Source organism: Mixophyes fleayi, chromosome 7, assembly GCF_038048845.1.
Source record: "Mixophyes fleayi isolate aMixFle1 chromosome 7, aMixFle1.hap1, whole genome shotgun sequence".
NCBI classification, from domain to species: Eukaryota; Metazoa; Chordata; class Amphibia; order Anura; family Limnodynastidae; genus Mixophyes; species Mixophyes fleayi.
Genome location: NC_134408.1, coordinates 51323393 through 51338525, shown reverse-complemented (window position 1 = coordinate 51338525; position 15133 = coordinate 51323393). Strand labels below are relative to the sequence as shown.

At 37.9% G+C, this 15133-nt stretch overlaps 1 protein-coding gene across 1 annotated transcript in view; it reads right to left on the bottom strand.

Annotated features, from left to right (window-relative positions):
- Positions 1–15133, bottom strand: part of GRIN2A (glutamate ionotropic receptor NMDA type subunit 2A) — a 502726-nt gene that overhangs the window by 7341 nt on the left and 480252 nt on the right. Inside the window, exon 13 of the mRNA XM_075179825.1 lies at positions 5173–5411. Coding sequence (XP_075035926.1) covers positions 5173–5411 — 239 coding nt within the window. The remainder of the gene's footprint in view (positions 1–5172; positions 5412–15133) is intronic.

The window sequence follows — 15133 nt, the reverse complement described above, 5'->3', positions numbered from 1 at the left end:
ATGTTGTTTTTGAGTTAAAACCCAATTATACCCTGCCAGCATGGTTGCCAATTCCCCACTTCAGTTATTGATACATATAAATTATACAAATTCTGTGAGTAATAGAAACTAGGTAAGATACACACTGGGCTTTGTTTATGAAGCAAAAAACGGCCAAGGGGCATTCCAAATTCTCTTTTGAAGTGCTAAGGGGCTCGATTTGCACAATTTTGTCTAGATTTCTGCAAAGTACATAGATTTACAGAGTAAGTTAATGGTGTTTGTGGAGGAGAAAATTTTTGCACTGGCAGAGTTCAGAGTAAGCACAATAGTGCCCCTAGTTATATAAAGCAGTACAATTTATTTTCTGGAGCTTGACTATTAAAATGAGATAGAGGAGTGGTGTGAGCACATTGTTAGAGATATCTCTTGCTGTGTAGATTGCAGTTCCACTCCAAATGGATATGACTTTTCAAATCAGTTCTCATCCTATACTTTTAATGGTTCACACCTTGTGACTTTCAGTTGCACTTTGGAGGAGAAGTGCATTTTTATGTGCACTATGATAAATGTAAACAAAATGTCAAATACACAAAAGTAGTACATGTAATAAAAACATACCCAATGGAACAAAGCAGACAGTACTTTAACAGGAAAACAAGAAGAAATTTTTTTGCAGAATTAGAAATTTGGTCTTTTGATGTGATGCTTACACATTTGCACAAAGCAACTCTTCAGATTTTTACGACCCTTAGTACATAAAGGTGTGTTTCAACTTTGTGGATGTGTATCCTGACAGTTGTCACAATATGGGTTTGACTAGTTGAAGTCCAATGGAAAAGTAAATGCAGAAATGTAGTCATATACAAAGTTGTACATGGGGTAAGCAGATTGAGAATAGTCAGGAGAAAATTGGGTTCAGTACACAGGATGAGCATTATATCAGGAATATTGAATTATTGCAAGGCAGTGCATTTTAGTTAATGGCAGGGTCGTATGCAGTGGTGGCTTTTGTGGCTGGCAGTTTAATCTTAACACCTTGGTTAAGACAAGTTCATGTGCAGTGGTTTCTTCTGGTGGCTGGAGATGGAAATATCAGATTCGGTTCCAAAATGTATTCACATCATCCTTTCAAAAACCTTCTCTGGACAGTACTCGGCTAGGTTTCTCAGGGTATCTCCAGTGAAATTCTCAAAATAATCGAGGAACGGTGATATTTTCTTCTGGCTGTTTTCTGGACCATAACACTCACATTCTATCAAATATTGGGTGTGGTTTCAAAAAAATGTGTGAAACCAAATTCTTTCTACAAGACACTATTCATCTTTATTAGCTTGCAAAAATCTAGAGGCAAGTTATGACTAGTAAATGCATATGAGATGATTGATTTCAGTAGAGGAAAAATAAAGACTGGGTTAGCAGAAGTTTAAATCAGAAACAAAGTGGACTACCCTGTGCCAAACTTTTAAAGGGACCTACAAGATTTTGATCCAGTGTAAAAGTAAAGCTTTGTCATTTTTGAAGCTGGTGGAGCTTTACAGTGCTTGCTGGCAGCATTTTTATAACTGCTCTAGGAATAGCATAATGTCTCTTTTAACACAAAAAGTTGTTTTATAGCAACTCCAGTCTGGCACAGACAACAAGGATGTGAGAATGTTTATAAGAACTTAAGGAGGAGGCTTGAAAGTCACACCATACTGGCAAAAAAGTGCTGAAAATTATTGTAACAAAACTCCATTCTAGGAAGAACATCAACCTAGTCACCTTCAGGTAACAAATGTAACACCTAAGGTTCTAGCATCTGATTATTATTGTCTGCCTTAGTGTTGGATTTATGATGGAAAAAAGAGTCAATAAAATAATTAGAGCAGTGTAAAATTGCTTTCAAAAATGCAAAGTAAATTGCAGTCACTGAGTAGAGATTACATCATCATGTATCCCATGCAGTCAAAACACTTTCCTGATCAATAGTTGTGTTTTTTGTAGAATAAAATTCACTAAAGCCACACACTTGTAGCCTGCCTATTTAGAGATGTGAACCAATTGCAACACTTTTAAGCCTGCTGCTGCTACTATCTATATATGATGTTCAAAATTCAGCACAGCAGTTTGACAGATTAAGTGCAAACCCAGTGGGGTATTTAGGAGACTTTGATCTATTCCATATCCTTTCTTGTTGTCAGTCAACAACTCATCAATGCAAATTGCTCCCAGATGAATAAAATCGGTGAGGATTGCTCTTTCTTTCTTAACCTGAGGTGAGCTGCTGATATCTTCTCTGGATAGAGCATCAACCTTCCCATTCTGGGATGCTGATCTGTGGTAAATAATTTCAAATGATCCAGAAAGAAAGTCTGACTTCTTGATGTGTCCACTTTGTGGACCTGAGAATTTTTATATTCTGGTGATCGGTAAGAACAATTATTTAATGTGAAGTACCTTCTAAAATATATCTCCACTCAATGTGAATGCAGCCACAATAGCTAAAAGCTTAGCTTGCCACATCATCATTCTTTTCCGGAGATTTATTTGGTGGGATAAAAAATCACATAGATGTAGTAACATTTTGTCTTTCATTTTCTGTGACAGAATGGTCCAGAGAGCAGAATTTCTACCTCAATGATAAATAGGTCTTCTGGGTTGGGATGTAAAAGGCTGTATCAACTAATGTAGAACAGCAAAAAGACAATCCTTATTAGTTAGTAAAGTAATTAAGGCAGCAATTGCAGAAAAGTCTTCTAAGTATCTACTGAAGTTGGTAAACCATATGAACTCTATACACACTTAACATTTCTACATCTTGGCTAATCTATTACAGCCAAGACTTTAGTAAGATCAATGATCAATCCATAAGAGATAATGATACAGCCTAGAAACCGAAATGGTGTTTGATGGAAATTAAGGTTTTCCAGTTTGATCTATAACAGATGTTTTATGAAGATATTCGAGGACAGTTCCAACCTGTTCTTCATGCTCTTGTCAAAAGTTGAGATATATGGCATTGCACATTCTGAAAGTTATCACCCGTTATTTGTAAAGTGCATATTTAATTTGAAATGCAGTCTTCCAATCATCTTTAGATAACACATGAATTAAATTGTATGCACTTTGTTGATTTTATTTAGTGAATATTTTGTCTAAAGAAAATGGCAGCCCCAGTTATCAAATCCACCAGGTAATTTTTCAGCATTCTTCTTGTCAGAAACATCAGAACATTCTATTTATTGTGGAGGTTATTTAGTAGACGGATTATGGATCTTACTACTTGTACTAAAGAGAATTACAATTCTTTGGGTGCTAAAATCTCTTATGAAACTTAAATGGTCTTTGGTTCCCAGTTACTAGATGGGTTATGTGTGGCCAACTAAGGAATTTCCAAAGAAGAAGGAGCTGAAGAGTTGAGTATTGCAAATAGGTAAGAGCCTCATAGTGATTGATTTCAGTTGCTAGATCCAGAGTCACAGCTTTGTGAGTAACTACAACAGAGTTCAGGAGTGGACACTATACAATTTGCATTACCACTAGTATCTGTTTTTTCTTGAAACTCTACTTGGTAATTCTGGGCGAATATGATGTTCATAAAATTACCATTTGCCCCAGAATCTAACATTGCTGAAGAATAAATCTAGTTAGAGGTGACCTTGAATTTCATCAGAACTGAGAAGAGTATGTTGTTATTTCCTTTCCATCCGTCTCGCTCCCAATCTGTGCTCCTTCAAATGAGCACTTAAAACTCACCTGTTCCTCAAAGCTTATCAACCATCCACTTAACCCCTCATCTACTCTGCTCGCTATTCCCTCTCTCCCCTGGCCCCTTCTTCTCTCCCCTGGCATCACCAGCTCCCTCTCGTGTCTGATTTGTCCACCCTCCCTTAGGATGTAATCTCTTATGAGCAGGGCCCCTCTTCCCTTGTGTCTCCATACCTATTCTTCTGCTCTGTCCTTACTCCATATATCTGTCCTGGAGTTAATGAAACATTGGTACTTTGTGTTTATCGTTCTGTACTGTTTAACCCTGTATGGTCTACTGTTTGTACTATGTACGGCGCTGCGGAAACCTTGTGGCGCCCAACAAATAAATGATAATAATAATAATAATATTCTTCTCAGTTGCAGCTAAAGAAGAAAGACAAAGGATAGTTGCATTTAGTTAGTGAGGCATGTCAGAAATCATGGATTTCTGATCAGGAAAGTCAGCCTGTGCCAAGGTAGCTACTGTCTTACAAGGTCTCCTAAAGCAATTTGATAAATAGTGTCCAGGTTTGCCACTATATAGAAATGCACTCTTTTGACATTGCTGCTCTTTCCTTTCAGTGAGCCTCTTGCATAAACCCGGCCTTGAGGTCATTAGTCACCAGTTTGGATAAGTGGAGATACCAATGCCAATGCTTCATCCTTAAGTATCAAAATGATACATCATACCTTTAATTTTTAGCAAAAATGGGAAAAATAAAGTTGAAATGCAAGGGACACTGAGTAAGGAACCCACAGAACTTTTAAAAATCACCTCCAAACCCAGTTGGTGTACAGGGAAAACAGTCTTTTTATTTGTTGTTAGAGCAATTGATGCAGAAATTAAGTCACAAGCAAAGTCAGTATGCAAGATAAGTATATTGAGATTAGTGAGAAGGAAGATGGATTTGGTACACAGATTGAGCAGATTGAGAATAGCCAGAGGGAAGCTATGTTTGGTACATAGGATGAGCAGATAGAGTTTAGCATTCTGTGTACTGAAGCTGGATAAGCAGAATGACTAGAACAGAGCAAACTCGGTACAGGCAAAGAGTATATCAGAGTTTATGTACCCAACAGGACATTGATAACAGGAGCAAAAGTGTGTGTTTGTGAGGTAGAGCTGGCCATCGTAAATTCATGTATAATAATGACTTTTGGTGGCTGAACATAGAATTTTCAGAGTCAATTACAGTTTCTGTGGCCTTTGTAAATGAGGTCAACTGACTCCAAATCAGCTATATAACCTGTTTATTTTATATACATCATTAATTAAGCAAACAGTTAAGTTGTCAACACTTACTGCCAGACATGCATGGCTGGTAAGGTACTCTACGCTGGCAATTGTAGTTTAATACAGATGAAAAAGAGTCACAAGATGCTTAGTGCTAAATTAAAGAACTACTCAAATTTTCAGAAATGCTAGTACAACAAACAAGTGTTAATTTTTTTTTTACTTACCCTGCTTATTGAGAACAGAAATCCTGGTTTTCCTGTGCAAACACCAGTGAAACAGTATCTCAACTTCCAGTAAAATAAATGTTCCCAGACAAAAGTAATAAGACTCAATCCCATGGCTGCTGCCAGCATGTAGAATACACCGGCCATGTTGTCAATATCTAACTGACTGCTCATGACTTCATTCTTCTCATGGTGGCAGATGCCAGTGAGCCACAAAGTTTCCAATTCTTCCATCTCACCTAAACAACATAAAATAAGTGTTATATTTATTCTACATAGGGAATGTAGTACAACCATGTATCTGTGGTTTGCATCTGCGCATATTGGGTAGAAATATATAGAGGAACATTGTACAGATTATTTAAGAACTGAAACTGAACAATTCAATAAATGTGTATTTTGCCATATAGATGGACCACTATTTATTTGTAACTATTTTCTTAGCCTACCTGTATTTAAAAATAGGCCAAAGCCTATAAGAAAATTTAGTTTAAACAAGGCTATTGGTATGCATATGAAAGGCAGAACCATATGTGTATAGTATATCTGTAAAATTGACCAATGTTATATCACTCACACGCACACATATAAAGCAAGAGGTGAGCTATCAACTTCCAAGCTGTGAACGAGAGTTGCTAAGCCTTCAAGATATAACAAGCAATCACCCAATGAGATGCTGACATTGATATCAACTCTTTTATTTTAAATAATAAAGCTCTTCATAGTAGGAAACTATATACAAAAATTTAGTCTGTAAAATCCAGTATAAACACCAAGGGCTAGATTTACTAAGCTGCGGGTTTGAAAAAGTGGGGATGTTGCCTATAGCAACCAATCAGATTCTAGCTGTCATTTTGTAGAAGGAACTAAATAAATGAAAGCTAGAATCTGATTGGTTGCTATAGGCAACATACCCACTTTTTCAAACCCGCAGCTTAGTAAATCTAGCCCCAATTGTTCATATTTTACGAAGCGATGATTTAACTAAAATAGTAACTCTCGACAATATTAGAAATGTCTGTCTTCAGACAATTTCAATTTAAGTTGCATACAAAAATATACAGACAAATGCCTAGCTAGAAGCATGTAGTGAAAATTGTAGATGAAAATTGTCAGTAAATCAAAGTTTACTGAAGTTAGACCACCCTAATGACACATAAATGCATCTTATTAAAAAAACACTAAACAAAACATTACTTTTATTATTTCAGTAAGATAGCCCCACTTTGGTGCAGAATCATATAACTGTTTATCATTGTGCTTAAACACAAGCTAAAAAATATCTAGGAACATAAATAACAACGTGAATGTTGAACAAATGCTTATAGATTTGGGCACAATGACACATAAGTTACATTTTTTAGCTAACTTAACCATTTATATATGGAACCACATAGTTTTATATATCAAGATAGAAGCAACTCAGACAGTCACTTGAATTCTGGGAGGAAAATATGCTATTTGGAGCCCCTTGTACAAACTAGCTATGGTGTAGTTAAGCTGCCCACCTTCCAGTATGTATTCTGAAAAAGTGTGTAGCACAGTCGGGAAGATGGTCGTAGCAGGGCTACTTCTCAAAAAATGTTGAAAAAGGGGTGTTCATCAAAATGAACTACAAACTGTTTGAGGAAAACCGTGTTGTCATCAATTACAAACAGAATCTCTAACGCGGATTCCAGTGGGGATAAACAAATATTGTGTGATGATGATATTGATATTAGTTAAGAGGATAATGATGAGGGTGATGACATTGTCAACAATGAACAAGATGATCACTGTTAGCCTAATAGTCAGTAAATTGTTAAAACCCCTATCCATTCTCCAATGTAACCAAATGCTTTCTTTTGTGGAGGCCCAAACAAATCAAGCACTTCAGCCATAAAAGTGGCCTTCCCTGTTGCTGAAGTGCTTGCATTGTTAAACTATGCAAGTCTTTTTTAATAAACAACATCTTGCACGGTTTTACATTATGGGCTTTGTCCATCTTGATGTATCATCTTTTCTAAAATTATGTTTTATTACTGCCACTGCTATACCTCTCCATGTCACACATGCTGTATATCATTGAGAACAGAATAGGACCATTTATCTACTCAAACCATCTTACTTCTGGGTGAGGCCCACCCCGATGTATCTTGTATTTGTATCTTGTATTCTAAAATGTCAATTAATTACTGCCGCTGCTATCCATCTCTATGTCACACATGCTGTATAACAATCAGAATCAAGTGCAACAATTTTCTTTCTCAAACCATTCTACTTGTGGGGTGGGTCCACCATGGTATATCTTCTTTTCTAAAATGCCCTTTTTTTACTGCCACTGCTATACCTCTCCATGTCACACATGCTGTATATCATTGAGAACAGAATAGGACCATTTATCTTCTCAAACCATCTTACTTCTGGGTGAGGCCCACCCCGATGTATCTTGTATTTGTATCTTGTATTCTAAAATGTCAATTTATTACTGCCGCTGCTATCCATCTCTATGTCACACATGCTGTATAACAATCAGAATCAAGTGCAACAATTTTCTTTCTCAAACCATTCTACTTGTGGGGTGGGTCCACCATTGTATATCTTCTTCTCTAAAATGCCCTTTTTTTACTGCCACTGCTATCCATCTCTATGTCACATATGCTGTATGACAATCAGAATAAAATACAATTATTTTCTTTCTCAAACCATTTTACTTCTGGGTGAAGCCCACCTTGGTATATCTTCTTTTCTAAATTGACATTTAATTACTGCCACAGCTCTCCCTCTCTGATGTGTCTCGCATGCTGTATAACATTAAGAATGAAATAGTACCATTGTCTTTCTAAAACCATTTAACTTGTTGGTGACACCCATCTTGGTGTATCTTCTTTTCTAAAATGCCCTTTTATTGCTGCCACTGCTATCCATCTCCATGTCACACATGCTGTAGACACCGAGAACAGAATAGGATGATTTTATCAAACCATTTCCCTTTGGGTGAGACCCACCTTGTGATATGATTTTATCTTTTCGTAAATGACCATCCTAGCAGTTAGTGCACTGTCTGTATGCTTTAAATACATCCTTTACTGTATTAAATCACAATCATATCTGTCACTACTGTGACACTATGCTTCATAGATATCATATTTTTTTTTCAAACTGCCATGTGTTTGTGCCACTGCTCTGTCACTAATTTTAACCAACCAGCTCGCTGTATACTTTGGTCAATATTGGCGAAAATATTGACATTTGGGAGGTGGTTATTAGAAAATAGTCTGTAAATGACTGTAAATCAATGTTAACGATATAAACACTAACGAAGGAACAAAAGTACATGATTTTTCCTGTTTTTTGGCAATTTTTAAATAAATCCAGATTCATAACCAAAACATATGAGGGTCACTGTGCCAAAATCAAAACCAAGCTACAAAGATTTGTTTAGAAGAATATGAATAAAACAACACATGGGTGTCTCCTCACATCTCTAGTATGCAGAAGAAACTCAAAATATGTATTAATTTTAAATATTTTCCGGCATTTACTGAACCAGAAATATTCTTTGACAGATAACAGAAATAGGATTCTAAAATGCATGACCCTTCAGATATCACAATCAAGAGACTTTGCCCAAGTTTTAATAAAATCTGAATCCTCGGGGTGTACTTTGAAATTGAAAGTATCAGATGTGTAAAGTTGTTCAAACATTAACTACAGAGTGCTATTTAAAAACCGTTTTCTAAAATGTTTGCATTAATTTGATAGCAAATCATAAGCACAGTAATATGGGATGGATTTGTGTCAAAGTATATAACATCTGAAAAAGATTAATGAATATGCTATTTTGATAAGAACCTTTATGTGAGATATTTAAATGTGTATGAAAAATTCCTAATATAGGATCCAAAGCAAGCCATAAGTAGAATACAAATCACATGTAATAAAGTAAATAGTCAGACAATATGGTTTATTTACTAATATTAAGTAGTGTCAAATTGATGGCAGAAGATTGTGGATTAGTGTTAGGAACCCCTCCAGCCGGAACAGCACAACCCTGAGTCTGCTCTGCCAGTCAGGTGTTCACTGGAGCCCCTAGTGGTGGGGACAGACTTGGCCGCAGACTGACAGAGGGTCGTGAAGTGCGTACCGGCTGGGGAGAACCCAGGAAAGCGGTGTAAAGTCTAGGCAAAGGTCAAGGGCCGGCAGCAGGCAACAAATCCAATAGACAAGCCAAGGTCAAGGGTCACGAGCAAACAGGGAAGTCGGTAAGCACGCCAGAGGTCGGGGTCACAAAAAACACAGGCAGGGTCCAAATCCAGGCAAGGGGTCATTCACGGGCAATCTAACACAATATCCAAAGGACAGGAGCAAGGAGCATAGAAGGTCAGCAGACTGGTAACAGAAGCTATAACTGGCAGTGAGGCTGTAGACCTCACTGCCCTAAATACACAGGCAGACCAATCAGGGCTTGAGTACACACTTGCAGGCTAATTGCCTGCCACGCTGCCAAACAAATCAGAGCTTGCCCCTGTACCTACACTCAGGTGTAGGTTAATGAAATAATATGTTCTGCTTAATCAGCCCACAGGCTGCCGGGAACTTCAGAGCATATGCCCAGCTACACAGCCTGCCGGAGCACATAAAGATCACTTTTGGCATCCGGCCACGGTCGGCCCAAATCCCGGAAGTGACGTCCCGGTCATGAGGCTGTGAGTACCGCCACGGCTCGTGTCAATTAGTAGTTCTATACAGCAAAGTTAATGCTTCCAACTTGTTAGAACTTAAATATTTCAGTATTTAGAAGATTATTGTTGGATCTCTCCATAATCATAAAAATTGAATCCCAAAGGGACTTAATACATAATTGATTGGAACATTGTTATTTGCAATGCTAAATGGATAATGGAAAAATCAGCTATTCATAGCGTACTTTCTTGTCAATTAAAAGCACATGCCTCCGGTGCTTGAATGAAAATGATATGTCAGTTAACATTTACAAAGAAAGAGTCAAATACTGAGTAAAGATATATCCATTAATGTACAGAATAATGACTTATGAAACTCCAAAAAAATAGACCTCTTGTCCTTAGGCCTTTCCAAATCAGATCAATCAAAACATTTTAATTGTTAAGAGAAGATTTCTATTTTCTGGGAAATCAATATTGATACATTTCCTGTCGATACCAACCAAAACAAATGTAATTAGCTTTAAGCGGTAATTCAATATAATACATTTTTGTGAATTAATTTGGCTGCGTGCATAGCAAATCACACTAATGCAGATAGCGAGATCTGTGTAACAAGGATTATTTGCAAGTTACTGGCAAAAATCACAAAACATGAAGGATGTAAAAAAATAAATAAACCCATTTACTCTCTAAGGGCTTCTTGTTCTTGCTTAAAAGTTTTAGCTGCAAATCAGATTTATGGGTAGAGTTGGGTAAAATTCAGTTTGCCTCAAATTGGAATTTACTACAGCAAATAATAATAAAATGTGTTATATTTGTTTAGTACTGCCTTTTTCAATCGCTTTACATCTTTGGCTTGATATCTGGCAAAATCACATAAATCCCTTTATTGGTATGGATGAGCTGGACTTTTATAAGAAAAAATGAATAGCACTAATTTTTACTGCAGTAAATTTAGGTGCAGAAAGTCCCAGAAAAAGTGCTACACTTGTGAGATGCCATTACACTGGTTGAGAGATGTTTTAGTGTAGTTATGTGAATTGAGGAAGGAGGCCTGGCTATTCAACCCACTTGGACCGTGTAGCAAGAGCTTTATTTAACTTAGACCAGACATTCAGTGTCCTGGTCATTGTCAAACATTGTTACAGCCTTCACCTCCAACAGCTCATTTTCCATGTTGAAGTGTCCTTTCATTAGTTCTTAAAAGAAATGTGCACGGATCCTCATGTTTTGGTTTTGGTTCTATAGTAAAATAGTAACATGGGGCCTGATTCATTAAGGATCTTAAATGAAGAGGATCCTTATTTCAGTCTCCTGAACAAAACCATGTTACAATGGAAGGGGTGCAAATGAGTGTTCTGTTTTACACATAAGTTAAATACTGCCTGTTTTTTCATGTAGCACACAAATATCACCTTTACATTTCAGTGTACAAATAAGCTATCAAGTATGTGTGTGCTACATGAAAAAACAGACAGTATTTAACTTATGTGCAAAACAGAACACTCATTTGCACCCCTTGCATTGTAACATGGTTTTGTCCAGGAGACTGAAATAAGGATCCTCTTCATTTAAGATCCTTAATGAATCAGGCCCATAGGAAGATAGTTGATGAGGTTGAAAAATTACCATCAAGTTCAACCTTCTAAAAAAATCATGTTTTGGTTTTGGTTTTGCCCAAAAATCCTCAAAGATTTTGATCTTGGTTTTACTTTTGGATCTGGATTTAATTAAAAATTGTGGAAAAAAATAGGTAAAATTGTGATTTTGAGCTGTTTTTGCTCCCACATTACTATTTATAGCATTAACATTTATTTAAAGTAATTTGCAGTCTATTTTCTAATGATCTCTTCACAACTGTCAAATTTTTACCAATTTTGGCCAAAGGCTGCAGCAACCTGGCGGCCTAAATTTAGTGACAGAGCAGTGGCACAAATACATGACAGTTTAATAAAAGATCAATGCCTATGAAACATAGTGGAACTGCAATTTGCATAAATTATCTACATAAGGTCACTGAATGAAGAAAATTACATTCTTCAGTATTTCAAACCAATTGATAATGGTAGTAAGAATAAGAGGTCATTAGACGGACAGCAGCATCAGTAGACATTATGACAAGTAAATAGAAAGCTTTAAATACTATGCACACAATGCATTTTGAACTGTAGGCAGCATCCATCAGGGACAATGAATTGACAGTAGGAAGAATTGTGTCACGAACAGACTTGCTCTGATGGTCTTGCCTGTCGGTATTGGCGCTGCAAAGCTAGGAGGTGCGGAGTCTAAACACGCCTCAGGCTTTCACCAGGGATCTCCACAAGGGGATTTTTGTTTTGCTGCTGAGACGTGCAGGTCACTGTCCTCCCAGTTAGCTACCAGTGAGGTATAGGTAAATAAGCGTAGTCGTGCAATCCAAAGGTGAAAACCGAGCGGCAATCCAAGTACCAAAGGACTAGGCAGAAGAAGCATAAGGAGGTCAAAGGTCAAAACCAGAGAATCAGGATCGGTCCAGAGGGAGATTCGAAAAGAGTGGTCAGGCAGAACTAGGGTCAGAACCCAATAATCAAGAAAGTTTAGGAAACAAACTAGTGCTGGAGTCTAGAGACCTAGATACTCTGGCATCCTAGTGGTGCCAGAGTCATGTTTAAATACAGACTTATTGCCTTTTATTGGTGGACGTGGGATCAGCGGTCAGCTGTTCTGACCGAGGACCAGACGAGCTGGATGGCGTCTCCGTCGCTAGGCAACAAAGCCGCAACGTTCGGGCGCATGTGCCCAAACTTCCTGTTGAGACCCCGAAGTAGCGTCCCGTTGCTTCACAATAGGACGCCCGAGCAGCAATGAAGGCGACCGTCCCCGGCACCTAGTGTGTGTGCGGAGACGACGCCTGACAAATTGTTCATGAGATAGACAGTGGCATTAGTAGACATTTAAAGAAGTAGATGAACCAAGGAGGGCTTAACCCATAATAAAAATGTTGAATTGCTAGGCACATAATAGATTTTGAGGGCATCCATAATTGATAGTCACACTACAAGACAGAAGAGGTAATTAATTGTTTGCTGCACCCATAATAAATCAGTTGAAAAACTATACACACAATAAATTTTGAATTTCAGGGGGTATCCACAATTGATAGTCAAGCTATAAGAAAGAAGAAGAGGTAACTGAAGGTGAGCTGCACCTATAATAAAAAAGTTGAAAAACTATGCACACAATACATTTTAAACTTCATAGGGCATCTATCAGTAGTCACGCTACAAGATAGAAGAAGAGGTCATTGAGCTGCATTAATAATAAAAAATCTGAAAGACTATGCACACATTCAATTTTTAACGTTAGAGGGCATCCATCATTAAAAGGCATGCTACAGTAAGAAGCACAGTTCATTAGATGGACAGCATGGCATTGAAATGAGATTGATGCAGATTTGGTTGTTAAAAACATTTGTCTTGTCAATGCAATTGAAACTCCAGGACAGAATCTGGCACTGGCAATGCATACATGTATTGATGGAGATACAATGGCTGACAATTTATGCTATCTGATGGAGTTAGAGAACCTAAAAGACTGGTTAAGTATTTGGGCAATTGAATTAGAGAAAGCAAATGCAATGATGATAAAGTTACAAAATTCTTCATTAAGATGAGAGAGAGAACCCAATGACATGAGGATCTTTCCTGATAAGGAATTTACTGTTATAAACTCTCCTTATGTTTGTGTAGACACTAAGTTGTGTTGGCAATTTAGTTGGAGAAATGCATCCATTCATGGGAGTGAAAGAAGACCTAAATAAAATTTGTCAAAGAACAGATCATGGTTCAGAAATGCAGAATGCGCCAGGTAAATTACATGATTGCAAAATGTCCATTGAATATATAACCCTAAACCACTTTCTATTACTATCTTAGAAAAGGGAAGTTTTTTTGTGGCTCTACTATTTTTAGGAGAAGCTGAAGCAGGAGACGTGTCATGTGTGACTTAAGCCGACAGCTTGCTCACAGGAGCTGTTTGCATCTGAGAAGATTTATATCATTTGGAAAAAACTGCAGCCCACTTTCAATGACCTCTTCTTCTATCTTGTAGCGTGACTGTCGATAGATGCCCTCTGAAATTCACAATTTATTGTGTGTCTATTTCCAACTGACTTATTTTGTTTACATATCCGTAGTTAAATGGATAGTCGATACAATGGCATTTTCTATTGACTAAAATACTTTTTGTTTACCCTCCCAGTACAGCTGAGGAATTGCTGTTTAGGAGAAATGGAATTGAAATGGAATTTGGTTGCGTAGACACATGACCTCAGCTATGCTGCTAAAACCTAATACATTAATGGCAGAAATCGGATGCACAGCCAATGCTAACATGGCTGTCATGGTTTTAGTGATCTGCTGTGCAACAGGATGCTGGCTTTCATATTTGGTTTCTCTTGCAAATGCTTGCTTCAGCGACAATTGTCTAAAATGCTGATTCTTCTTGGTCCCCTTCTTCTGTACAGCTGTATCACCCTTGCAGTAGCAGCTGTAGCACGTAAGGATGTCTCTTGGGAATCATGGATTGGGGAGTCAGTTTGAATTGGAAAATTGGATGTTGGACTCAGGGGCGGATCTATAGAATATTTGTACCCGGGGCGATGTAGGGGGGGGCGATTTAGGCCCTGCCCCCTTTTTGACATCCGAGGCTGCCGGCGGCTGCACACTATGTGCAGGTCCATTCAGCAGTGACAGGCAGGGACAGTGTGCTCCCCAGATGCTCTGATTGTGTTTAAAACACAATCATAGCAGCCGGGCAGCACACTGTCCCTGCCTGTCACTGCAAACGGACCTGCACATAGTGTGCAGCCGCTGGCAGCAAGCCTCTATGTTGACATCTCTGGAGTCTTCCCCCAATGCACTTTTTTTTTAATCATGAAGATTCTCAAGGCTGGTTGCTTCTTCTGAATGCGTGTAAATCAGAATGGGTCTCTGTGGTGGCAAAGGGAATTCTCCAGGCATAGTTCAAGTTCCTGGTGACTACAGAATTGTGTTTCTTGGTCCTTCACAAGGTATTGTAAAGTCTATAATGGGGCACAAATATTGTCATGTGCGGCTCAGTTCAGGACCCATTTGAACTTGCTGATTAGAGATAATATATGTCTGACAGACACACGATGGCTAATCAGCAATCTGTCAACAGATTAATGAGAGTGTTCCTTCTGCTTCACCTCTTGGGCGAGATTTCCCTTCTGTAACTTAAAACTATGTTAGGGCTATATTGTGTTCTACTGAAACTGTACAATAAACAACATT